Here is a 27651-nt window from a genome sequence, read left to right as displayed (position 1 = left end):
TTGATTGAGCATATCCCTAAGGACATCATTCACCAGGGCTTGAAAAAATCCTGGCGCATTAGTAAGTCCAAATGGCATGACAAGGTACTCATAATGACCAGAGCTGGTGTTGAAGGCAGTCTTCCACTCATCTCCCTCACGGATACGGACAAGGTGATAGGCATTCCTGAGGTCGAGCTTAGTGAACACCGTGGCCCCCTGAAGGAGTTCAAATGCTGAAGACATAAGTGGGAGAGGGTATCGGTTCTTAACAGTAACATCATTAAGACCCCGATAGTCAATGCATGGACGCAACGAGCCATCCTTCTTTCCCACAAAGAAGAATCCTGCCCCTGCCGGGGACGAGGACGGACGGATGATGCCCGCAGCTAGAGACTCTTGGACGTACTTGTTCATAGACTCGGTTTCAGGTCGGGACAGGGAATACAAACGGCCTCTAGGGGGAGACATGCCAGGCAGGAGATCAATAGCGCAATCATAGGGACGATGAGGAGGGAGAGAAGAGGCTTTGGACTTACTGAAGACAGGCTTGAGGTCCATGTAGTCTGGAGGAACTCCTGTCAGATCTGGGAACTCCCCTGGGGACACAGGAACTGGAGACAGCAAAGTCTGGGCATGGAGGAGACAGTTAGAGTGGCAGAACGGGCTCCAGCCCACAATACACCGCCCTGCCCAGTCAATATGAGGATTGTGCTTAACCAGCCAGGGGTACCCAAGGACCACGGAAGCTTGTGGAGAATCAATAACATGAAAAATTAATTGTTCATGATGATTACCAGAGACAGAAAGACTCACCGGAGTGGTGGCTTGAGTGACGTTAGCCAATTTCATCCCATTTAATGCATTGGCCACCAGGGGGGTCTTGAGCCTTACAGTGGGTAATTCCCACTGAGCCACAAAGCCAGCGTCGATGAAATTCTCCTCGGCACCTGAGTCCACTAGCACCCCCACCTCCTGTTGTCGATCGCTCCACCTCAACGTGGCCGGGAGAAGAGTGTGTTGTGCAGAGGGGGGTTGTATGGGTGTCACGCTCACCAGTACCCCTCTTACTGGCGAGCGTTGGCTTTTACCGGGCAGGAGGCAATGAAGTGTCCTGGCTGGCCACAGTACAGACAGGAACGCGAGTCAATCCTTCGCTGTCGTTCCTCTCGGGTCAGGCGGGTGCGGTCTACTTGCATAGGTTCTGGCTCAGATGCATCTGGAGGTGGAGGAGGTGGTTGCACGGCTGGACTAAACAAGAAAGTTCCTGGAGAACCTCTAAATGCTCTCCCCCGGCGGCGTTCTTGTAGCCTCTTGTCAATGCGGATAGCCAGGTTAACCAGGCCTTCACAGGTTTGGGGCAGTTCATGGGAAACCAGCTGATCCTTGATCTCATCAGAGAGGCCATTCAGAAAGGTGTCGAACAGAGCCGCAGCATCCCAGCGAGTACAGGTTGCGAGAGTCTGAAAGTCGATGGCGTAGTCTGACACTGATCGGTTCCCCTGGCGCATATGGAGCAGTTCACGTGCAGCCTCATGCCCGTGCTTGGAACGATCAAAGACCCTTCTCATCTCAGACGAAAATTCCTGGAAATCACCACAAGAAGGCATGTCTGCATCCCACATAGCTGTCCCCCATTCTCTAGCACGTCCAGAAAGCTGAGTAATTACATAGGCCACTTTAGCTCTATCAGAGGGGAAGGTAGATGGTTGGAGTTCAAAAATAAGGGAGCACTGAGACAAAAAAGAACGACATGTACCGGGCTCTCCAGAATACTTCTCAGGCGGAGGCAGCCTTGGCTCACGGACTGGTGGTGGACATGACGTGGCTGCAGTAGACGACTGAGCAAGTTGAAGTGGCTGGATCTGGGCCGTCAGGTCTCTGATGCTAGCAGAAACCGAATCCAGCTGAGTTTGCTGACGCCCTAGGAGTGCGCCTTGTTTCTCAAGACAGGTCATCATCTGAGTCGGGTCCGCTGGGTCCATGGTGGTCAGAACGTACTGTTAAGGATTGTAGTCAAGACCCAAATGCAGACCAAATGCAACTCAGCAGGTTTTATTGAAGATTTCCAAAGTCAGTAGCTGAGATCACGAGTGAACAAAAAATCCAAAAAGGAGAAAGCACAAAAGATCCAGTCAAAAGATAAAGTCCAAAAGGTAACTCACAGGAAATCCAGGGAAAAAAGCTCCAAAAAAACAGACGGCAAAGTCACTTGCAAACACAGACCAAACATCAGGCTTCTGGTTACGTTCTGACACGGATCACAAAACAGACTGAACTTAAATAGCAGAAACAGGTCTAATTGAATGAGGAGCAAACAGGGAAAATCAATTACAATAATGAGCAAAGCAGGTGAGACTCAAATGAGGGGCGGAGTTCAAACTCAAAACAAAGGCACATGGAGTCAGAAACAAAGACATGTAATGCCACAAGGTTCCAGCAGGGCAGAGTCCATAGGCATGGGAGCAGAATACTAACACTGTCAGCCTTCAGGAATTCATGGGGATATTACTCTGTCTGATATTCTGGATTAGGCATCCGATATAAGGCAATAACAAATATACAATATTTAATATATCAGTTTTTGATTTACCTCATATAAAACTTCACAGGATCCTTGAGGGATATCAAAACCTGCCTCTACTGACAGTTTATATATCTCACCCTAAATGAGAGGCTAATGAGTGAGCAAATCACCCTCTGCCTCGGCTCGTTCTCACAAATTAATCTTTTGTCAGATTGATTGATGGCTTAATTATCGATTAGACCATTTCTTGCGTTGTCGTGCATCGTGCTGCGAAGAAGTGAAATTCTCATCCATCACCTTGTATGGCTCCCCCATTTGGTGGCGAAACAGAATTGCTCTGAACGTGTCCACTCTACAGGCCCACCATGTCTAACATTCTCCTGTGACCAAATATACTGTAGTTACATGACACTGTGTTGTTATTTAACCACAAAACTCATTTTCTACATGACAGTCATTTTCATGAATGATTAACTCATGCTGGCTTAAGACTAGATACTTAGAGGTGTCTGACCTCAGAGCAGAAGCTATAAAACACCTCGGGTTGGGTTAATATATAATTTATATGTCCTGTAATTGTACGTCTCGGTCTCTGCTCATGTTAGGACCGACAAAATATTTCACAAGGTACTGGGTAGACCCCTGGTGTCCAAATCCACTGAACAGTGTTGTGCAAATATAGTACACTCTTTTAAAAAGGGCTCTTTGGATACTATATAGAACCATGCAAGTTTTAAAGAATCCTTAGCAGTTCCTTTGATGGACCCTACAAAATGGCTTAAAGACCCATTTAGGGGTGCAATATATGAAGCATGCAATAGAACCATTTTTGGTTCTATATAGCACCCTTTTTTCTAAGAGTAAAGTATCGTAGTGATCGTATTTCAGTGTTTTGGCAACTGCTTTTCAGAAGGATTTTATGAATGCTTCTATCACACAACATATACATTACGACATCAACATTGATGATGTTGACTATTATGACAATAACGATAATAATGTTGAGAGCAGTATTTCATATTATGGAGCACTTTGCATTGCAAAAGAAAGAGTCTCACTTCAATTATTTTCTGAATGCTTTTTTGTGTAAATGTATTAATGCTATTTTTGTTGGTAATGGCTTCCGCTTAAATTAATTACCACGCTGCACCAGTTCTGAGCTTGCACTGAGCTTATTAAACCTGCAGAGGAGAGCGCTCCAAAGATTGTAGTGATTACAGTGCATCAAAGGAAAAAAAAAAACATTGAAGTGATCAGTTTGCTTCATGAAATACATTTCCTCATGTTCTTATCATCGTAATTCAGCACACGCTTGCATTTCCAATTACATGACTGATAAAACATTTAGAAAATGCAGCATTTTCAAAAGGACTAAGACATGACAGCTACAGAATACCAGCAGAAAATACAGAGAGAGAGAATAATCGTCTCTGCACTAAAATACAAAACACGTTTCAAATCCACAATCTGTCCGTTGAATGAGGAAAATACTCTCAGCCAAGAAACCATTCATGCCGTGGTGGAATGTCTCAGTTTTATGAATGAATCCTTATGATGTGTGTGTGTGTGTGTGTGCGTGTGTGTGTGTGTGTGTGTGTGTGTGTGTGTGTGTGTGTGTGTGTGCGTGTGTGTGTGTGTGTGCGTGTGTGTGTGTGTGTGTGTGTGTGTATGTGTATGTGTGCTGGGGGAACAATGAAGGATCCTTTCATCAAGCACCCACTAGTTGGCAGTATAGAGCCATTTCTATTGGTCAAGACAGTAATGAAATGCAGTGCTATGACTCATAGACATAATAGCTTCTAAGAGGTATATACACAGCAGGGGAAAAGGGGGGGGGGGCACAGAAAAGTACAATGCCAAGTAATAGGGGAGAGGGTGTTGTGTTTGTCATTGGAAATCTGCCGGAGGCACTAGCAAAGAGAGCTTGCAGGCTGCTGCTTTCTCTGAGAGATCGATTCTCGGAGCTCGGTGGGGTTTTTTGTCACTTCTGGGGAGCAGGTTTAGTGCTGTTCTGTTGTGTTCGAGAGCTGAAAGAAGGACAGTGTGATTCAATACTTTTATTTCCTGTTTTTCCTGCCCCCCCCCCAAATTCACCCACTTCCTGTCATTTCAGTGGCTTTGACCGAGCCATGTGACGCACCGCGGGAAATGACAGCGCGCCCCTGCCTCTGTAATGATTATACTTCTGATGATGATGATGATGACAATAATGATAACTCATCCACTGTGCAAATTTGTTCTCTGTTCCAGTCCTGTCGTTGGAACTATCTGCCATTTTGCATCGAAGATGAGCAGTGTTTTGCCCTCATTGTTTTTTTTTTTTTCTTGTTTCCGTAGGAACATCTCCATCATGACAAGTACTTAAAGCCAAGAGTAAAAAAAAGCCAGCTTACTTATGGCCGTTAGAGGAAAGTCCCCTCTAAAATGAACATTCATGAATACAATACATTTTTGATCAAGGCCTAATTGCAGAAATAAAACTTAGACCACAACAATGGTATCACTTGAATTTAGTTTCACTTGAGTTTATTCTCATGTTGGTGACAAATAGTCAGGTCAAAGGCAAAATTGATAATACTTTGTCAGATCAATCTCTGAAAAATATTTAAAATATCTAATGTGTAATATATGGAAGCATTAAAAATGAATGCAAAGAGTTTTCATTGTATGTTTAGACTCCTCTACACAGATAAGCTATTGTTCTTCTTTCTTTCTTTCTTTCTTTCTTTCTTCCTTCTTTCTTTCTCTCTTATGACAAAATGTCTACAAAAAAAAGCAATACATGGCCAAACATCACTGAAACAGGTGACTAATGGACACACCAAAAACACGGACCAAACCGAGGACGTTAGAGCATGAGCATCACACCCTGCTGTTATGAGGACACTTCAGTATGGCCTCAAACCCATCAGGTCCGCTCTCATTCACTCAACCACATCCTGTCAAGCTAGTTCCGCGAGTTACGTACAGTACATTTTTGTGTGCCTGGTATAATGTTAGTCCTTTGTATTTACCTCTGTTTACTTTCATTTTAGCCAGCTTCCTTGTATTCTACTTGAACAGATTCTCAGGCCTTGGTCATTGTTCTAAAGGTGCTTTAAATCCTCCGGCAGGGGAGTTTTGAACATTCGAACAGAGAATTCTGTTCAATGTAAGGTCCTAAAACTCCATGTTGAATTCAATGAACCAAGATATTCTTTAGAATGTTCAATTTCCAACATTCCCATAAGGGTTAATTTAGACTCCAACCTCCCGTGTATGTCATTTCCCTCCCTAATTACACAATATGACGCGGCAGGACAACTTAAGTAACATCACCTCCATGCATGTGGCAATTAGCCCACTCCACAATGCCAAGCCCTTACTCTACCATTTCCTCTCTGCTAAGCAATGGCACAATTAGTTCAGCATGGGGAGGGTGTATGTGCGTGTGTGTATGTGTGTGTGTGTGTGTGTGTGTGTGTGTGTGTGTGTGTGTGTGTGTGTGTGTGTGTGTGTGTGTGTGTGTGTGTGTCTAACAAACATGATGAGTGCGCTGATGGCAGCAGTTACAGTGTTACAGTGCAGGATCACAGGAAGAGGCTCAGGGACAGGAACAAGTGTCATTAGTCCCAGGGGATGCTGGGTAGAGTGTGGCACATTAAAGAACATTGAATTAGGCTACTTTTCACCCAGTGAGGGAGGCTGTGTAAAAAGCAGATTGGGTGAGGCAGGCCGTCACTATCAAAGAACAAAACATTTGTACTATTCATGAGATTTTTTTTGGGATATTCAAGATATTCAATTTCAAAATAGCTCCTGATAATCAAATGTGCTGTGCAGGTTGTGTTTTTGGTCCAGAACTTTTACCAAGCAGAAAAGACCGCATTTACCGAAGTATGTAAACTAAAAATTGATGATGTAATAAAAAAAAAATCTGTTTAGTTTAATAAAAGAAGGTATCAGAGGGAACTAGGGTTCCTGTTGATGGACACATGGCTTTATAGTTGTACTGAGACGACACAAACTGTGGTTTCAAGTACTCTGACCAAGTTGGCAATTAATAATAGCTGCACTTCCTGAAAGCATGCATTCGTAATTACTGGCAGTAATTGGCCCTAATTGCTGCTTGAATGTTTTAATGACGCAGCTGCCTCAGTTTGGATCTCACCTGGGATCTAAATAGACTTGTTTTGCTTTCACAGGGGAAACGAAGGCAGAGAGAAGATTTTGGAATGAAAAGGAAAAAAAAATAAGAGGAGGATTCTGTGAATGAAAAATGTATCAGCAGGATGTATGTAGAGCAATACTTCTGCACAAATGAACATTAATGACTGGCAGACATGTTGGGCAGACACGGAAAGAAGAAAGATTTTGGTATTTATAAGAGAAGATGGTAAAATCTCTCTCTCTTTCTCATGCTCTTTCTCTTTCTCTCACTCTCTCTGCATTTGTGTGTGTGTGTGTGTGTGTGTGTGTGTGTGTGTGTGTGTGTGTGTGTGTGTGTGTGTGTGAGAGAGAGAGAGAGAGAGAGAGAGAGAGAGTGAGTGAGTGAGTGAGTGTGTGTGTTTTCTTTTCCAGCCTTCATTTCAACTATTTGTGTGTAACTTGTTAATGTCAACCCTTTTCCTTAATCAGAGGTGTCTGTATCTGACATTTGAGGCTGACATTCACTTGCAGTTCCATATCACACATTTATTGTGGCCCCATGATACAGCAAATATTCTTTCATTCTGAACTGATGACCAACCGGCTGTAATCGGGGCCTATGCTCACAATTCAACCCGATATTTGTGTCAACTGTTAACTGTTTAAAGTCCAAACTACAGTGCATATCCTAAAGGGACGAAAACATTAACTCTCTGATTTGTATTTACAATAAATAAAATAAAAAACATTGTATGGCTACAAATGGTAGTTACAGTGTCACATGTGTATTCTCAGTCTATGGAGCTATTATCAGAATTATTTAGGTAATTAGTCAATATTTTAACCTTCCTCCAACCCCCCCTCCTCTCCCCCTCTCCTCTCTCCCACCCCCTCTCGTTCTGTCTGGGCAGGCTTATGGTCTAGTGAACACAGACTTGGACTGTGGGCATTCAACTTGATTACAGCAAGAAAGAGGGAGATGGGGAGGACGCAGGGCTCATGTGACAAACAGTGATGGACAGGACCACAGACAAAAAGCCATGAATGGGAGATTTGGAGGAGAAAAAGGGACAGAAAGAGGTTAAGACAAAGAGAGAAGGAGAAGAAGAAAGAAGAAGAAGAAGAAGAAGAAGAGAAGAGAAGAGAAGAGAAGAGAAAAACACCTCTCTGTGTGTCTCTCTCTCTCTCTTTCTCTCTGTCTCTCTCCAATCCCCCCCTCCCCCACACACACACACACACACACACAAATACACACACACACCCCTCCTCATTTGTCTGTCTAGTTTTCCTTCATCTGGAGACATGTCTGGTCGCAGGATGAAGCTGAGATGGTCAACTGGCCCAATTATGATCCATTTGAGGGCATTAGAAGGGCAGGGGAAAGAGAAAGAGACAGATGATGTCTGGGCAGGGGAGAAAAAGAGAGGAAGAGCCTGTTGGAAATATTAGTATTACGGTCATGGTTACGGTACCTCTTTACCCTTAAAAGCCAAGAGACAACAGCCACAAAATCCAATTGGACAAACTGCAAATTGTCTTCCATTTTTCAGACAGCTGACTCCATGCAATAGTCCTGCATACTGACATGGGCAGAGTGAAATGTTGTGAAGCTTCCTATTCTGGTCTTTAAAAGACTTGTTTGATTCTTAAGGGACATTCACACCAATAACTAAAACGATAACTATAACAATATGACAAACAATATCGTTGGAGGAGTTGTGTAAAATATAAAAATCCCAGAAACTGCTGTGGATTGCTTTAGACAAAACATAGTCCTGGCTCTGTCAATGGGAGACAAATTTAGCAGCTCAGACCAAATCATTAACAATTCCAGCCAATCAAAACATTGCTTCAGGTGATTGGAGTGGAGGGAGTATAATTTGATTGGCTGTTAAGCTCAACTACCAACAACCTTTTGTCAGCACCACAAACTCTGCTATCAACAAACGTCAGAATTTAGTCATAATGATATGTCATGCAGAAGGGGCATACTGTATGATGAATGATGAATCTGGTTTGGCCAACATGTATTCATGCAACATGCAAAACGATCAACCACTGCCACAATGACAATTAGCCATCTCTCCCTTAGCACATGTATGAGATGTGATTTCACAATGTACCACACACACACACACACACACACACTCACAGACACACACACACACAAACACAAAATCACAGAGAAAGACACACACACAGACACACACAGACACACAGACACACACAGACACACAGACACACACACACACACACACACACACACACACACACACACACACACACCACACACATACACAGACACACACACTAGATACTGCGCTTTTGCCCATTGGAATGTCTGCCTATCGTCACTGATGTCATATTGATTGATTCCCTTCTGTCTGGGTGCCCACGTCCCTGCTTTGAATGCTTTTGTGCAAACACTCGAGCCGGGCTGCTCTCGCTGAGGCATTTAACAGCACATACATGACCCCCAAGTCCCTGCTTATCAGCTCATTACATCAGATTGGATGTGCTGTGTGTGTGTGTGTGTGTGTGTAGCTGCCTGGAGACTGGATTGTGGGTGCGTATGGGTGTGTGTATGTTGATGATGGGCGTGTAGTCTCCATCTGATCATTGATTGTGTGTGTGTGTGTGTGTGTGTGTGTGTGTGTGTGTGTGTGTGTGTCACTACAGTGAGTATAAATTGGCAGTGGTAATTAAATGCAGACCTCTCCCCTATCTCCTCCTCCAGGCCCGCGCCAGTGACGCACGAGCAGGCTGCAGAGAGTGAGTCATACAGCCCCCGGGGATCCGCACACCTCCCTCCATCTCTCCCTCTCTCTCCCCCTCCCTCCCTCTCTCTTCCTCCCCCTCTCTCCCCCTCCCTCCCTCTCTCCCCCTCCCTCTCTCTCTCCATCCCTCCCTCTCGCTCCCCCTCCCTCCCTCTTCCTCCCTCTCTCCCTCCATCCCTCCCTCTCTCTCTCCCTCCATCCCTCCTTCTCTCTCTCTTCCTCCCTCCCTCTCTCTCTCCATCTCAGTTGATCTGTTTCTCTCTCATCCTTTCTTTCTCTCCACCCAATTTCTTCCCATGTCTCCTTCTTTCTCTTGTTCTAGCCCGAGTCTCTCATTCCTGAACATTCCCTGTTTTTTTTTCCTCCTTTTTTTCCGGCATAATTCTCCGGTCATTTTATCCAGCCTTTCATCTTCCTGTTCCCCTTTGCTTGTCTTTTCTCTGTGCACGGTCTCTTCCCGAGGCTTCGCTTGTCTTTACACCCCCCCCCCCCCACACACACACACACACACACAAACACACACCCTTTCGGTGAAATCCACCTCTTACCTCAAATTAGTTCGACCCAGACAACCCACATGATCTCATCCTAACCTGTGGCATGCGGGCCGTCGGAGGAAACCATCGCATTACGACCGCCATCTCAGACCCTGCCGCGGGGTTGCAGGGCCCCAAAATTGGATCACCGGGAGCAAAGTTTATTAGCCGACAACGAGACACAGTACATACCTCACAACAGAGCACAGCAGAAGAACCTCAAAGCTCCTCAGATCCCTCAGACTTGGGACCAGAGCGGCGTGTCTGTTCTTCTCAGCTGAAACCAAAAATGAACAGATCATGGATGATGCATCAAAGAAAGAGACATAAACCTACACAAACACTGACATGCTCAGAACCCAACCCCCCAACCCAAAATGAACAGATCATGGATGATGCACCAAAGAAAGAGACTTACTGTAACTCAGAAACAAAAACCACATAACCCAACCCCCAACCCCCTCAACCTTCTCTCACACACACACACTCGTACGTCAGGCTCAGAGCTGAAAATAAATATTTCATGAGGATTCATGCTTATTACAATCATTGGTAATGGAATGCATGTGAAGATCCTCTGAAATGTTCATATCTAATTCTAAGTGTGCGTGCGTGACCATGTGTATGTGTATGTGTGTGTGTGTGTGTGTATGGATGGATGTGTGCATGTGTGTGCTTGCCTGCGTGCATGCGTGTGTGTATTTGTGTATGTGTTCGTTTGTGTGAGTGTGTGTGTGTGTGTGTGTGTGTGTGTATGTGTGTGTGTCTCTGCACCAGAGGATAGGAGCTGACAGTGACAAACGTTGCAGCCCTCTTCTGGCACTGTTGTGGCCATTTCTCCCTCGCCCCCTCACCCCCTCCCTCCCTCACCCCCCCCCCCCCCCCCTCTCCTCTAATCCTGCCACTTCCTCCGCACGCCCACGCGAGTGCAGTGGAGGGTGAAGCTGTGTGGGAGAGTCCAGCAGTTCCACTGTACCAAACAAAGCAGTAAATCGTCAGGTTCAATAACATCAGCATTCAAACCGGAGGACGGTGAATGAACGGCACCACCGCCCGTGCAGACGGTGCAGGGCGACGGAGGAGAGCGCGGCTGCTCACACGCCCACCCTTATCTGGATAAAAGACGTAAAAATTCACAAATCACAAAATATTAAACAGAACGATTTGAATGTTTAGACATTGTTCATGAAGGTTTTTTTTTTTTTTTTTTCCAGTGTCAATATGGATGCTCAAGGTGATATGTCTCTGGTGGGGTGTGGTATAGAACTAAGTATAAGACTAGAAACCTAATTGTCCTTTAGGAGTTTCACACTTTGATGATATTGTGTTTGTTGGGGGTGAGAGAGTGTGTGTGTTTTGAAGAAAGAACAAAGAGGTGTGTCTGTGAGTGTGTGTGTGTGTTTGTGTGTGTGTGTGTGTGTGTGTGTGTGCCTGTATAAATTTGCACGCACAGCCTGGATTTATCTCTTTTCTGAATTACACTTCACTTTTCATTCATCACTTCCACTACAGACACCCCCCCCACACACACACACACGCACACAGACACCCTCACACCCCCTCTCTCTCTGTCTTTCTCTCTGCCATCGTCACAGTCCACGGCTCCCTCTCCCTCTCTTCATCACTCTCTCCCCCTGGGGGGACCACTTTCAATTTGAACCCCCGCCGTTCCCCCTTTTATTTACACTCATCGGGCTTCATATCAAGCAAAATAGGCTTTTGTAAAAAAAAAAACTGCTAATCATAGAAGGGGATTAACCGCACGGAAAATGTCATGTGGACTGAAAGGGGCATAAAGTTATGTCATGTATTTGATTTGCGGAAGGACAAGATAAGATTGAAGGTGAAGGTATCAAATGAAAAAGAAAGAATGTGAGAAAATAAAAAGGTAAAAGCAAAGGGTAGGGAAAGAAGTACAGAAAGAGACAGAAAGATAAAAATGGAGAGGGGGTGGGGTAGTCAAATATACCAATACTGAGTCTGTAATTACATTTACATGTATATATTTTCCCAATACTGTTATCTAAGTGTATTACAATTGAGGAATAACAATCGTGCTTCAGTCAGGATGTTACAGGAGACCTTTAAGGGATTGACACAAAGTGTTAAATCTGGTCAATCTTTCAAAACTATATCCCTGTTTACCAATTTAGATTACAAATAGGACCTCAGGGCAAAAGAGGAACCAAAAATCTAAAGGAAAAAAACAAAACAAAACAAAACAAAAACACCAAAGCAAATTTAGAGATCATGGTGTTTATTTCTATGGATAAAGTAGATCCATCAGTGCAATTCACCTCCTAAATTCTGCGATTAGCATGATTTGGCTTTATTTTGTGTCAGCATGATCATCTGATTGATCTGATCCCACTGAAACGGAATGGGTTCCTATGGCGAGGAGTAAAGCCCTTAGCTGCAAAAGGACACAGCTCTAAACAAGCGCAGTTTATCACTGTCCTTGTGACGCAAGTGACACATCAGACAAATTAGCAGCTGGTGTGAGAACATTAGCCTCTGCTCAACAACTGCCCCGAGGCTAATCTTTACTAAGACGGTAAACATGCTGCCAATCAAAAGGACAGGAAATCAGGGGTATCAGGCTGGTATGAATGAACGATTTGGAGGTCAGGATTGTCTTCATCTTGATACATCACCACATTCGTATCATTTTCACAAAATCTTGCCTAAAATTAGTAACAACTGTTCTGCCGAATCCCTCAAATTAGATAGAAAACTGAGTAGATTGTATCATTATACTGGCGTGTAGAATTACGTCACATGGCAACAGATATGTCAATCTGCAAAAGATAAACATATTAGCCTACAAAAGGCCGTGTCAATTGGCTGATAGTACACAGTAGGCTAATGCATACCATATCATCAGGCTAATTTTGGTCAAGGACAGAAATAATCCAAATTAATTTCCCGTTCATGCCCAAGAAGACTGTGTTTTCGTGCTTAGGACTAGTTACAGCATTAGTAGCCTATATCTTTTCTACCATGTTAATCTGACCTTGTGGATCTGTTATGAAAACATTGATGGTGGTGGAGGTGGGCTTTATGTTGGCAAATATATTTCCTCTATAAAAGTCTCCAGAAGAGAGTGTAAATGTTATTCTACTACTCTAGTCGCTTTGGATAAAAATATCTTCCAAATGAATGTATGTAATTCAAATGTAATATATACAGTATAAGCATTCTTGCCTCCATGTTCTTTGTGTGGCAGTTAGCTCTGTCAGAAGCCAAGAGGAAAATGTTTCCTTGGTTCATCCCAAGGGCATAATGACCAAGAAGACCTGTACAGTATATCTCCATGATAATGAAAATATGTTTAGTGCCAGTTCCTGTGCATCATGTTTATCCTTTTTCAGTGTGACACACACATGCACACAGGTAACTGCTCACACAACACACACACACACATATGCACACACACACACGCTCTCTCTCTCTCACACACACACACACACACACACACACACACACACACACACACACACACACACACGCAGACGCAAACAGCCTTCGGTAAACTCATCTTGTTCTGCTACTGATGACGAGGCTATGACTCATCCTAGAAAATTAAACACATTGAATTGACCTCAAATTAGTCCCCATCTGCTGCCCTGGAGCAGATAATGGCAATCTACTCCACCAGATCTGAACACGTAGCTGACACTCACCATTCATAGCCTAGGCTACCTACACATGCTTTGTTGCTAAAAGAGACAGTCATCAGTGTAACACTGAAAACCATAATGGGAGCCATGCTTGTCATTTGTTATGCTGAAATGTGTTGTTTACAGAATGTGTCCAATCACCAAGCACCATCTGTGCCTTAGAGTGAGGTGAGAGCACATAGCAAAGGCATACTAATAAGTCCCACGTAATCAACATCATCTGCATGAACTGTTGGCAAAGACTGGCTAGCTCATGTCACTGAATGATTTTGCATCGCAATTACTTCCGTTAGGATTAAATAAATGCATAGGCCTATATGCAGCTGCATAGTGGGAAAAATAGGCTATACTCTTAAAAGGAATTTGTTGGGGGAAAAAACACTGTGTTGTTCCTATCTGGACACAGAGATGTGTGAAAAACAAAACACGTTGTGTTATTTAACCCATCTTGTGAAACAAATGACAAAAGCAATGTGTTGGAAACAACACAAATTGTGTTGTCCTTACCTAAACACATCAATGTGTTGTTTCCTAAAACATCCTTTTTGAGAGTGTATAGGTTACATTCTCATTCAGTGTACTTCCCAATCTCCTGAGGAGGATATCTTCGTGCTTCCCCTGCACCAAATCCACTGACAAGGCATGTGGGTGGATAAGCTTCTGCCTCATTTCCGAACTAAGGGCAACCCTCCCACGGTTTGTTGTCTGCCTCGATTATAAATTGGCTAATTTAATAGGGCGCCCTCACATGGAGCGCAGAGCTAAAATGTTGAGGGGCGTATAGGAGATTGATCAAGGGAGAGCCCCCGACACAGCACTACTCGACTCATTAACTCCGAGTCAAATCTGGGACCTCAAACGATCAGTCTTCACCATCGGCCTCAAGCATGGACCACTAACGCTGCTCTCTCGATGATGTGATGGTTCTCCTGATGATTATCATGAGCAATTATGCTCATTCAAATATAGATTAGTTCATGTTCTGATATAGGCTAATATTATAACTTGTAACTTGTAAATTAATATTAGCCTACAACGTATGGCCAACATTTTCAGCACCGCGGACAGAGACAACAGGTCTTTCAGTGTCAGCAGTTGCATATCAGTTACTTTTAATATAGGCTCCTGAAGATTGAGTAAAATGAGTTATCCCTGTGGATTCAGAAAACCTTTAGACAAACTTGCAAATGCCCCAAACGCGCGACCAATTTTGCGAATGCTTTAATTAGCATTTGCCTACAGCAGTAAGGTCCGGTCGAGCTGTCTATTAATTTTTGATTGGACGAGAGGCATTCCACAGTGAGGATATAGGACATCCCCACTTGGACTGTTCACTAGTAATCAGGGCAGCCATAAATTAAAAAAAATCCACATATTACAGCTACAAAATCCTGCATGGAGAAGGATGAATGTTCAATTTAGCATAGCCTACAGTATAAGGCAATGGCATAGACAAGAATAGTGTACACAAATTGTACTATTTTGGCAACAGGAGACGCCCAGGCTATGATTGGAGTTTTAAATTAAATTAAATTAAATTAATTTATTATTCTCGATTAGCTGGTAGTAGAACTGTATTACTTGCATTAGCCTACAGTAAAGGCACTCGTGGCTGTGAACTTGATAAAATAAAGGTTAAATCCATGCCTGTGCCCGTGGTGAGGCTATCCACAGCCCTCCGGCCTCGTGCTTAGCCTACGCCAAACCACTGCATCCTTACCCATCATCCTCGTGCTATATTGGTTAAAAACTAGCGATCAAAAACACGCGCACATGACTAATCTATATACTGTAAGAACATAGGTCTAAGTAAGTATTTATGTATGCAACTATGTACTTGATTTTGCATGTCATCTTTCAGCACCCGTTGTCTTTCACGTTTTTCTTCTTTTTTTTTTCAGGCAGGGCCGGCCGTCCCCTCGCAGTTTTTATGAATGAAACACTGCCGGTCAGACGGGATGTGTGACTGGCCAATCAAAGACAGCCTGTTTTTGTAAATACACACCACCACTTGATTGTCTGAGCAACTGATAGCGAGGGCTATCCGAGGTCCTCTTAACACATAGCTTAATAATAAAAAAGCCAGAATATGCTTATAGCCTAGTAGGGTAGGCTACTTGGGTTGTCCACGTCTCTGATCAACTCCCCGGGATAGACGTTGATCGATGTATTTTTTTGCAGCTGCTGACAGACTGCCATATCCCACATCCGCAATTGAGTAGGCTACAGCCTGATGCAGAGGCTGTCAGCTTTCTCGGGACGCATGCAGTGCTTTCGGCCAAAAAAGCAGTTTATTAGCTCAGATACTCCGAGTCAATCAGATACATTGCGACGTGCGTCACTGAAGGCTCAAGGCATAGGCTATTCCGAGTGGCCAGTAGTTCAGAGAGGCTAAATTGCTATGTCGTCATTGTTATGTTAACCTTTAAGTTATGTTGACATTAAAGTGGCCTAAGCTTTGCATTTTAGAAATTGTTTGGTTGTTAATATTTGAACCTATGTATCCATTTTCTAAATAGTTTGCGATAAACTTAGGTTATATCTTTTATACCTGTTTTGTTATTGTTGTTATTAAGGGCCCTTTTCTAAAAGCAAAGACATGGGAGAGAGGTAAAGTGAGTTACACCGTGGGAAACTAAAAAGTGACACGTGGGGCCACGACAGGCTACGTGAGAGCCTACAGAGAAGCTGCCATTTCAAATACCTGGTTAGGCTTAGGCCATCTGATCCGTGGTCACTGCCTCATTTGGCACACGACACGTAGCCTACATGTAGGCAATATTATCAAGTCAAGTCAAGTTATCTTACTCTCTGCAGTGCCAACTCCAATACAGACAACACCGTGTTTAATCAAGTCAGAGGCGCCCTTCACCACCCACAATCAAGTGCAATTCTGATCCCCCCCCCCCCCCCCCCCCCCCCCCCCCGAGGTTAGCCTACGTCTTGACATTTATAGAGGAAAGTCGCTGTTGGCCAAAGAGGAAGAACAACAATTCTGTCACTAATATCAGCGTATCTCGCACAACATGAACATCATGGCCATTTTGGGTTGTATTTCATTGACTTCGTTGGCCATCAGCCTGCATTATAGGCTACAATGCCCATCAAAGCTGAAGGTCTGTCTGAAAATCTCACCCAAGTCGACAGGCTTTCAACATGGTGTCCCAGTAAGCGTAGGCTATGATGTGGGCTGTATCATCATGCGCCCATCAAACTCTCGGTGAGGTCACAGTGTGCCCATCCTGCGTGTCATCATATTGGGAGTCGGGACATTAGCCTACATTAGCCTACATTGATGGACCTGACGTAGGCCTAGCTAAATGACTACACAGCAATCGAAATAATGCTGTTTGCTTATTTCGATGCGTCTGCCCTTAGATCATGTGCAGTATTTCTTTGATGTGGTAGCCATATGATAATTGCCTTAAGTATCCATTTCATTGTGCAGTCTGCGAAACTGTGACATTTCAAGTCAAATACAAATCCTTCGGCTGTCATGTTACAGGCTAAGACTATTATAGTCCTGCAGGACCTGCACATTGTGGATAGATTCATTAAAAACCGGAATGATTGACCAAGATATGAAAATGCTCAATTCTATCTGCAAATTCGGTGTTGACCCTGCACGCTTGCAAAATGTTAGACATAGCCAACACATTGTGAAATAGCAATAATGGCGTTGCTATATCTCGGCTAAAGGGAATATCCATATCCACATCACTGGTGCGGAGAGGCTTCCGTATGACGAGGCAGCAACATTCCATAGGTCTGCACGGAGACACATGCACGCGCATAGGCTACTGCACGTGTTGCTGATTGTGATGTGATCTTAGCCTATAGGCTACTAGAACTGCAAAGCATCTGAGCAGAATCAACCTTGTTCCTCTAGCTTTCTCCTCTGTTGTCAGGCTGATAACGACTGACAACGACTGACAAATCTTTTTTAGGCTACATGGGCATTCTAGTTTATGGGTTGACTGTGTGGGCTGGGGAGTTTCAGCATGCCGTGAACAGCTGCATCTGGAAAAACCTACCCTATCTCCTGTCTGTAATGTTTTCTCTCTCCTACTCCCTCCTGTGAAAAAAATACTATTTCATTCATCCTGCTTCCGTTCATTCATCTGGGCACTGCAGCGTAGCGAACACACGTCGTTCGATCGACAAGCAAATTCTTATCAATGGAGCTGGCTTACGTCAATGTGCATGTCTGACGCAAGGTCACGTGGTCAGAGGAGGATCGCCATATAAAGCGGGAGCTGGCCGAGGTACTGAAAATATCTTAGGGCCGTGAGAACAGGAAGCACAACGGCGTCTATGAAAACAAGTCAGGGACAATAACTTCTTCATATTTGAGTGCATCAACGCAGCTGGTTCATAAGGCTACAGTACTAAATAATTTATACTATACTGAAGAGGGAAAACAAAAATCAAAACACATCGGACAGCGCTGTCCCTCATCTGGTCTGTGGTAAGTCTTAACTTATTTTCTAGCACAAACTCTTATAAAGTAACGATAGCACATTTCCATACGGCCAATTGAAAATAAGAGTCTAAATAATGTTTACTCTTATTCTACTTCTGCTCTTATATGTAACACATTTGAATATTCATTGTACATTTTAATGAACAGGAATGACGACTCACGTTAGGTATCTAGATCATGGTAAAATTAAGTTTTGGTACTGGTATTTGTTTGGATTAGGACGCATTCCTGTTATGTAGCCAAGTAATAATAGGGTACAGATGCGAGAACAGATTCCACAATTTATGATGATGTATTTGTGGCGATGATGATCTTGACCTTTACTAATCAACATCATCATCATCATCATCATCCACCTCTCCACCCCTCCCTGTATTCATATTTTCATCGTCACCATGGCGCCTCATCATAAAAATAACAACTGCATATCCAATAACAAAGAAGGTCCAAGATGACGTGAAATAAACTTAAACAGCCACTTAATTGAGATTTGGTAGAATTGGGAGACAGCGAGCCAACTAATTGAGATTTGAGTCATACAGCCTAAATGAAGAGCCGAGATGAAGATTGGTTGGATCTCTGAGTGGCCATGTTCAGACAGATCACGATTCCAGCCCCATAGATGAGTAGCACGATTATGAGGAAGCCAAGTTTCTAAAAAAAAAAAAAAAAAACGGATTACAATGCGCTTTGAAGATAATACCTCGGAGAATAGGCTATATTTATCAAAGAATTCCATAAAGACAAAACAGTGATGGAGGCGTAGGGTAATATCTGTGAGAAATGAAATCTGAAGAATATTGATCACTTGAGTAAAATAGACATTTTGTCGTGGACAACTTTATACTATGAATTTAATAAGCTATAAAGCACCATGTGGGGTCAGTGAAGAAGTTTCACGTCTTCGATAAAACCTAAAACAAGATGCATGAATAATTAGATGCTTTGGATGAATTAGTTACTTTTGATCACTGTAGGGTCATAATGCAACGGCAGCTTGCTATTTCCATGTTCAGGTGATTGTGCATCTGCAATATATCCAACCATGCCGATGCGCTTGGTTTGCCAGCTCCTGTTGACTGGGCTATTTCATAAACTCGTATTTCTTAATTGATAGAACCCTTTCTAGAACGATGGCTCAGATGTTGCTTTTAACAATAAATGAATGGTTGTTACACAGGAATGGATGGCGTTTGCTCCTCCACTAAAGCTATTGGGTATTAGTGTTTAAACCGTCTCAAACACAATCCACTTGATCCCTTTATTCTGAAATATCTTGGTGGCGTTGAAACGTGACTTCCCGCATAGCAAATCCATTTTCCCTCACAACTTTTACTGTTACCTTGGTCACCGAATTATGTAAATTACGCCGTGACATTTATATTTCTACCCCCGCGCGTGGGCTGACCCTTTCTTATGCATTTTTTCTCCTCTTCGTTTGCACTGCTCCGCGTGTGTCGGGCTCACATGCTGGAGGCTGCTTAGAGCGCGCACACACACGAGCTCGAGCTGAAAAACCAATTAAGTGGCTTTAGTTAAATCAGCTCACGCAGTCGGTGTCGAGAGCGGTATATTGCAGCTTCACTCGCTTTGCTGTTGTACTGAAGAATGTGCAACAAGTTTGAGAGCAAAAGTACAAAAAGTGAGGAAAAGTCCAACGTTAGTCATGTACTTCGGATAGACCTGTTGAAGAAACGCACATCTACGTGTATATGATGTGTGATGCCATTTCTGAAGAATTATATTCACTGTCCCCTTTGCTCTGCATACTTTGTTCTATCTGACATTATGACATTGAGTTCTTGTCGTTGTGTTTACGTTTTTCATGTGAACATGGAATAGGAAAGTGTTTGCTCTTTTAAATGATGGACATAGATGCACTGTCACCATGTCACAAAGGCAAGAAATCCTTTTGATTAACTCCTTTCTTTTCTTGTCTTTCTTCCTCCATGTCTCTCTTTCTACCCCTCTACCTCCCCTTCACTTTCTCTCTCTCTCTCTCTCTGTCTCCCTCCCTCTCTCCCCCCTCCCCCTCTCTCTCACAGCAACATCACTCTCAGCCCTTAAACCCATGATTTGTATGGTCATGGTCCGGTGCCAAACAACATCAAGTGCCCATTCTTTTCTCCTGCTAGTTTTGCTCAGTCTCTCATCAAAGTTCACCCAGTGCAGTCCCATAAACTTGGACAGGCAGGCCATTAGTGACCACAATGGACCGCTCCCAGACCTCGCTCAGCCACCACTGCCCCTCCAACTGGGGGAAGACGAACAGGGTCCGAACGAGGAGGAGGAAGACGAAGACGAACTCTTCAAAGACATCGACCCCAAGACGTTAGCGGCCGTCCTCCTGGAGGCTCTCAACAAGCCCCAGGGGGAGCGGACCAGCGAGGGAGCAGAGGAGCTCGGACAAGGGAGGAGTGCAGAGGAGGCCCTAGAGGTCAAGAGAGGTCAGGAGAGCGGCAAAGAGGAGGAGGAGGAGGAGGAGGAGGAGGGGGGGGGGGGTGGAGGAGGAAGAGCGAGATCTGCAGGGCGCGGACCGTGACAGAGACGGACGGCAGGAGCTGGAGCTCGTCATGGCTGCCGCGGCAGCTCAGGGCAGGGAGGAGCGCGAGAGGGAGGAGGAGGAGGAGAGGAAGAGGGCGCAGGAGGAGGAGGAGCGGCTGACGGAGAAGGTGACGAGCCGCACCACCAGTCAGACGGTGCCTCTGAAGCCGAAGCCGGCGGAGGAGGAGGGGCCGAAAGACGAGCCAATCAAATTTGGGGACGACCCAGAAGGCAACGGGGAGGAGGAGGAGGAGGAGGAGCAGCTGAGTCCGGAGGAGGTGAAAAACCTGCAGAATATGCTGGCGGAGTTCCAGAGCTACAGCACCACCACGGAGAGCCAGAGCGTCGAGAAGACGGGCCAGAGGGAGAGCCGAGGACGCCTGACCGACCCCGACGGCGACGACTACACGGACAACAACGACATTCGGCCCAAGGGCTTCAGGGGCTACAACCTGGGCCTGTCCAAGAAGAAGCTCAAGTGGAAGCAGCAGCAGGAGGCCGAGCAGCCCAAAGCCAAGAATCGGCCCGAGTACCGCGGCGGCAACTTCATGGACGACTTCGACGGCGACAACCTCGCTAATCCCCCGGCGGATGAAGCGGAGGAGGAAGAGGAGGAGGAGGAGGAGGAGGCCATAAGTCCCGAGGAGGAAGAGGCTCGGGCCAAGGCGGAGCAGGAGGAGGTGCGGAGGCAGGCGGCGGAGGCGCAGAGGGCCAAGGCGGAGGAGGAGAAGCTCGCCGACATCGCCTCCGACATGCTGCTGCAGTACATGATGAAGCAGGACGGACGCAAGTCTCAGGAGCACAGGAAGAAAAGCGCCCTGAACGGCATGAACGCGGTCGAGGACAAGCGTTCGGACGAAGAGGAGGACGCGGACGACGACGACGACGACATCGACCCGCAGACCATCGACAAGCTGATCGAGATCTCCAGCAAGCTCCATCTGCCGGCGGATGACGTGGTGGACATCATCAGCGACGTCGAGAAAAAGAAGAAGAAGGACGCGCCGGAGACGTTGACGTGGCAACGGCCACTCATGGCGCCGCCGGCCCCTGCGCCCGTGGCGCCGGCTCCCCGTTTCCCCGTGCCGGTCAAGCAGACTCCGCCCATGTCCAGCCCGTTCAAGTCCTGGTTCAAAGACAGAGCCGTGATGAAGCCCAGCAAGCAAGACTTCTGGCTGAAACCGCAGAAGCAGCCATTTCGGGCCTATCCTCCTTACCCGTTTTACCAAAAAGCCTACCCCGGCTACTACCCCATCTACTTCCCTCCGCCCAAACCCAAGCCTCGCTATTACGCCAAGCCCTCCTACGCCTTCAACCCCCGCCTGGGAAACTCCCTGGACTATGACTTTGACTTCACCCCGAAGCGCAGGTACCGCACCTGGGCACAGCCTCGGCTCCGCGCGCCTGCCAACCTACAGCGGAACCTCTACTTTCCCAACTACATTGTGCCCCGTCCTCGGACGTTCGCGCCCGTGCCCATGCCCAAGCCCCGCTCGCCCGTGCGTCACCGGTCAGCGTTCTATTACCCGCCCCCAGCGTCTCTAGTGACCCGCGGCCAAGACTACTACGGTCAGAGGCGGCCCGTCGAGCAGGACAGCGACGAGGACCTCGAGAACTTCATCGAAAAGGTCTTCCTGAAACGTCCCCGGATGTTTCAGTGAAGAGAGCTCGAGAGGAACGAAAGAAGGACGAAGAGGGAGAGGAAGAAAGAAAGAGAGATGGTGAAGAGATAAATCAAGAAGAGCGATGGAAATGAGACTGTTTTCCCCCACACAGACACATGCCGTTTTTTTAGCAGAATTTTTTTTAAAAAAGAAGAAGAATCTGAATCCCTCGTTAATTTTAAGCATTTTGATCTGAACGACAAACAACCTCTTTGTGGTGAGTATAATCTCTCAATTAGCAGCACTTTACTTGTATCTCCATTCAATGACAATGCTGATGGCCTCGCTAGCCATGTCCGTCTCACTGATTGATCTCCCCTACCTCTCTCTAGGCAGACAGATGAGAAAGAGGGAAAGCTTCTGTCTTGTTGAAGAGGTGCACACAGAACAAAAAAAAAAAAAGGTACACAGCAAACACGAACTGGGATCTTCATCGTCACTTTCCTGCTCTTGTAAGAGACTGTTCAGAAAGAGCGTTACTCAAGCAGTGTCCATCTTTGGCTGTACGTCCATCCAGGAGCTACATTTTCACCAAATGACCCTGATTTAGTCGGTACCTCCTTTGTAACAACCGACCATGAAGGAATTCTATCCAAAGTAAGCCTTATATGTGTTCAATGTTTTGATTTAGTTTTGGACAGTTTTTTTTTTGTTTTGTTTTTGGACAGTGACATTAGAAGTAATCGTCTTTGTTATTAAGCATTTAATAGCAGAGGGATACTTCTTTGATCCAAAAGTCAGACAAACATTATTTTTTTCAATCCTGCAAAGAGCTTTTGAGTTTGAAAGACATATATTTTGTTTTAATGAAGTAAACAGGTTAATACCTGATCAAGGTGCCATAACGCAGGAACATAAGCTGAATATATTGGATCTTAACTCTTAACAAGAAGTCTTGTTCAGCTGTTCATGAAATTGACATATTCTGCTAGTTACATTATGTCACACATACTCTCACACTCACTCTTGTACATAGGGTTGAACTTTTTTATTGCTTTGTCTGAGCAGTTTTATTGATTTCATATTTTCCTATAAAATTTTAAGTTGTTTATAAAATAAAAAAATGTAAAATATTATACTGCAAATGGCATTCATACATTCCAAGACCTTTATGAAAATGAAGCTGTGTTGAGTATTAGAGACGTTTTATTGCCTTACCATATCACTCTTCCCCTTTATAAGGAAAAGCATTTATGCCATCAGACATCACCTTGTGCTGGGATGCGCAGAAAACTATAGGCCATGCAGATGATGAACTCAAATAGACATAGAATTAAGTTTTCCCAAAGGAATGTTGCTCATGTGCCCCAGGATTCCACTCCAATATGCAAAATTAAGTGGGATAAAGAGCATAATACAATGGCTATAATTTGGTCATATGTCATCACTAAATGCTTTACCAATTTGTAAAGTGAAGAAACAGGCAGAGCAAATCAATTGCAAGACATTGTTTCAAATAATAGTTTTAAGAAACTGGTATTTTCAGAGAAACAATGGTTCCACCACAAGTGGCTTGTGTACCAAGACAAAACAAAACAAAATCAGAAGCATATGCCTTCAAGCTAAGCTAATCAGAGTAATAACAAATAATATTAATAAAATGAATGTTTTTTTCATTCAGTTTACCACAACCGCTTGAATATTTCTCAAGCAAGTGGTTTTAATTATAGCTTTCTCCTGGTTTACCAAAAAAGACACATTCCAAGACTTTCAAGCATTCCAGCAGTTGTGAAAAACTTCAAGGGAAACTAGAAATATATGGACAGCTAAATCACAAGGCTCAAAAGATACCTCACCCCAGATCCCATACGTTTGCCTGTAAGTATGCTGAAGACTTAAGGCACAGCGTCTTGCTGTCACCAGTTTCTCTGGATTAGCTAGGACATATATGAGTTTACTGTGAGATTAACAAGAGGAATGTATACATATTTGATCCCAGATGTTAATATTTATGTCTCTGTGAGGTGCATCATTGTCATGTTCACAGTAAACAAACCAAACGACTAAATAGTGGTCACCACACATGTGCGTTCAATTGAAAAGTAGCATTGACAATCCAACCCAAAAACAATGGTTTGATCCCAAAGTTAAGGAAGACACAGTAGGTAAAATTGCTACTTGTGTTCAATTCGATTGAATCACTGAACCAATTAAAACAACTCATTGCATTGGCATTCTAGGAATACTGGGAATACCGATCATGGGGGCACTGTAAACAACCATCTTAACTCAAAAGTGTCTAAAGTGACCGATTTCTCATCAACTTAAGTAGGTGAGCATCAGAGACCAGGACAAGGGGGAAGTGAGGACCTTCTGTTTTAATTTTAAATTAATTTAATATTTTCTTATTATTAAGAAATCTCTGGAAAGTAAATGGAAAGACAGACAGAAGGGGGGAGAGAAAGGGACGAAAGCATGACTTGAAGCAGAAAAAGTGTCTGCACGTTTATGTGTACTTGCATCAAAACAACAAAAAAAAATGTGTTGCTTCTTTGAAGACATTATGAGCATTGCAAAAAAAGTATAAAAAAAAATAAGACAATGACTAGCGTACCTGAGTAAAACCTGTCAAGTCTTGTATGAGGAAACTCATGTTGTTTATGTCGTTTCTAGATGTATCTTGTATTTATCGTAATAAACATGCGTTTGCTGGATGTAAATAATCGCATGTTGATGACTAGTTTTGCTACACAGAGAGAAATAAATAAAATTGACTATTTTTTATTAAGATTGTTTTTTTTAATTCCTTTCTGGGAAACCACAGTGGTTGTTAACATGGGTGGCATTTGCATCACCAACATCATTCAACTTCAACAATCACAGCTTTCACTACTCCACACATCACTTTCACTACCGTATATCTCCCAGCTATTAGCCGCGGCTTATACATTGATCACAATCTCATCAGCTATGAGGTTAATACACAAGGGGGAAGACAATATGGTATTACTATGGTTCCGTCTATTTAACTTACATAAAACTGTCCTGCGGCTTATACACAATGCGGCTAATACATAGGAAATCACTATAGGCTAGACAGATTCCCCACCGTAGCTAACAGTGGTCACGACCATACACATTGCATTGTTTTACATGCCCTGTAATACTGACAACTTCCAAACACCACATTTGCTTGATCACCATGGGTGGGGAACACACCGCTTGACACCTACTCTGTTATGCTCCCCTCTTTTCAATTGTAAAAGCCAGTCAGCCCTGAAGCCATTGTCAAATAAGTTCCGTCATTTCAGACTAGTTCCAGCAGCAGAACTCTGTTAGGAAATCCCCTGCAATCCCGGGGTGCTGCTCAGCCCCTGTCTAATAAAGCTGTTAGGCCAGCAGACCTGTCTTAGGCTCTGGCAGATCAATGCCCCATCATGTCTCTCGCTAATTGTGTGCTCGGTAGGTTTTTTCCTCTCACTTGTTGGCTGCTCTGATATCCTTAAGCTCTAAGGCCCACTCTTTCTTTCTTTCTTTCTTTTCTTTCTGTCTTTCTTTCTTTCTTTCATTCGTTCACATTCACATGCAGCGGAGATGATATGGGCGGATCATGGGCTATCACACAGAGTTTACCGACACAATCACATGTTAAGCTGCAGATCAGAGGAGAGGCGGAGAGCTCACCGAGATCCCAGGGGGGATCGTGTAGGAACACGATCAGAGCAGAGAGAGCAGGCAGTCTCAGCTAATGAGACCGAGAGCACTTGGGTGCACGAGCAGCGGGGAGGAATAATCATGACGGTTCTTCTGTCAGAGGCCCCAGAGTGGAACATGCAAAGACAGCAGGGGAACACGGTGAGGGTTCTCAAAGCCATTTGACCACTTCAGGGATGCTGTGGCACCAAAACCGGCAACAGCGTCCTTGCATTGGGTTTGATTTCGACATGCTGTCATTTCCTGATCCCACCCCATCTCTCTCTCTCTCTCTCTCTCTCTCTCTCTCTCTCTCTCTCTCTCTCTCCCACGTGCTTCCTGTCATACGTCACTGTCCTTTCCAAATAAAGGGAAAAAAGCCCAAACAAACAAACAAACAAAAGCTATTTGACCATTCTGTCACAGAACACAGATGTGGTTGGGTTTCTGAAGAAGAGAATAGTTTCTGTCCACCTTAAAGAATAAGATTTCCTAATCCTTGTACCAAAAAAAAAAAAAAAAAAGGAAACGACTTCAGAGAAGAGGTCACACAAGGAATATGAATGTTAATAGTTTTCTATCAAAAGCTTCTTCTCGCCATATTATGATATAGAGTTGTTTGGAGGCTTAAGGATTATCCCAGGCCTTCTTGCATGGGGGTCATTCCATGTCAAAACAGATAAGGATGTTGCTGCACCGTCTCTGATTTTCTTCAAACCTTTTCTAAACCAAGAATGGGTCTTGCATGTAGTTCATCAGATATACAATACATCCGGATGTTTCTGAAATTAAGATAGACAGAAATGACCTATTCCAGAGTAGTTCAGCACCCATTTAATATATATGCAGTGCAAAGCAGACAGTTTTTCTTATTTAGCAAATAGTTTTCTTCAAATAATTTTGTATATATGGTCTTTTAAACACCTGTCGATCCCACTTGCTGACTTTTAGCAGACCTTTACCTGAAATTACACCTATAAATGTATTAGTCATGTTTGGAGATACCGTAACTTACTGAATGGCTGTACAGTATTTTGTATTTAGACGACTTACCATTTACTTGCTTATGACAGAGCAGTGAATTCTGCATTATGACAGGAAATTCCGGGTATGTCAGATTTCTGAGTCTAAGCACATCACTCTATCCAAAAACCATCAGACGCAGGACAGAGGAAATGGGCTTTGAAAAGGCCAAGCCTGGACCTTAATCTAGTAGAAATACAAGTGATTTGACAAAAGGAAGTTGAGTTTACAATGAAATTCAAAATCATATTACAAATGTCTGTAAGAAATGAAGGTAGCTCTTTTCATTCAGCAGTGTCATCATACCAGGAGGTGCAATCACTAAGTGACCATGCCTGCATATTCGTTCGATATCCATGAAGTGCTTGAACCATACACTCTTAGAATCAAGGTCCTATATAGAACCAAAAACCATGCTTCATATAAGGCACCCTTAAATGGTTCTTTAAACCATTCTGAATATCCATCAAAGGAACCCTTAAGGGTTCTTTAAAGCCTGCATGGTTCTTTATAGCACCCAAAAGAACCCTTTTTAAAGAGTGTAGGGTTTGCAGTTTGTTTTTGACAATATTTGAATAAATTGTTGTTATGCTACACACCTCGAGCAAATGACTAACAAAAACAAGCATGATTTCCAACAGATGATCCAAAACGTCTGACTTCCAAAACAGGATGTC

The 27651-nt window shown here is 44.0% G+C and overlaps 1 protein-coding gene across 1 annotated transcript; it reads left to right on the top strand.

Annotated features, from left to right (window-relative positions):
* Window positions 1-18006: 18006 nt before the first annotated feature.
* Window positions 18007-23394, top strand: vgf (VGF nerve growth factor inducible). Its single transcript, XM_062517273.1, has 4 exons — window positions 18007-18095; window positions 20156-20557; window positions 20610-22535; window positions 22651-23394. Exons 2-3 carry the CDS (start codon window positions 20182-20184, stop codon window positions 22313-22315), a joined length of 2082 nt encoding a protein of 693 aa, XP_062373257.1. The 5' UTR covers window positions 18007-18095; window positions 20156-20181; the 3' UTR covers window positions 22316-22535; window positions 22651-23394.
* The last annotated feature ends 4257 nt before the right edge of the window (window positions 23395-27651 follow it).

Source organism: Sardina pilchardus, chromosome 16 (genome assembly GCF_963854185.1).
Source record: "Sardina pilchardus chromosome 16, fSarPil1.1, whole genome shotgun sequence".
Classification (NCBI taxonomy): Eukaryota; Metazoa; Chordata; class Actinopteri; order Clupeiformes; family Clupeidae; genus Sardina; species Sardina pilchardus.
Note: the sequence above shows the minus strand (reverse complement) of the source record. Positions and strands in the feature narration are given on the sequence as shown.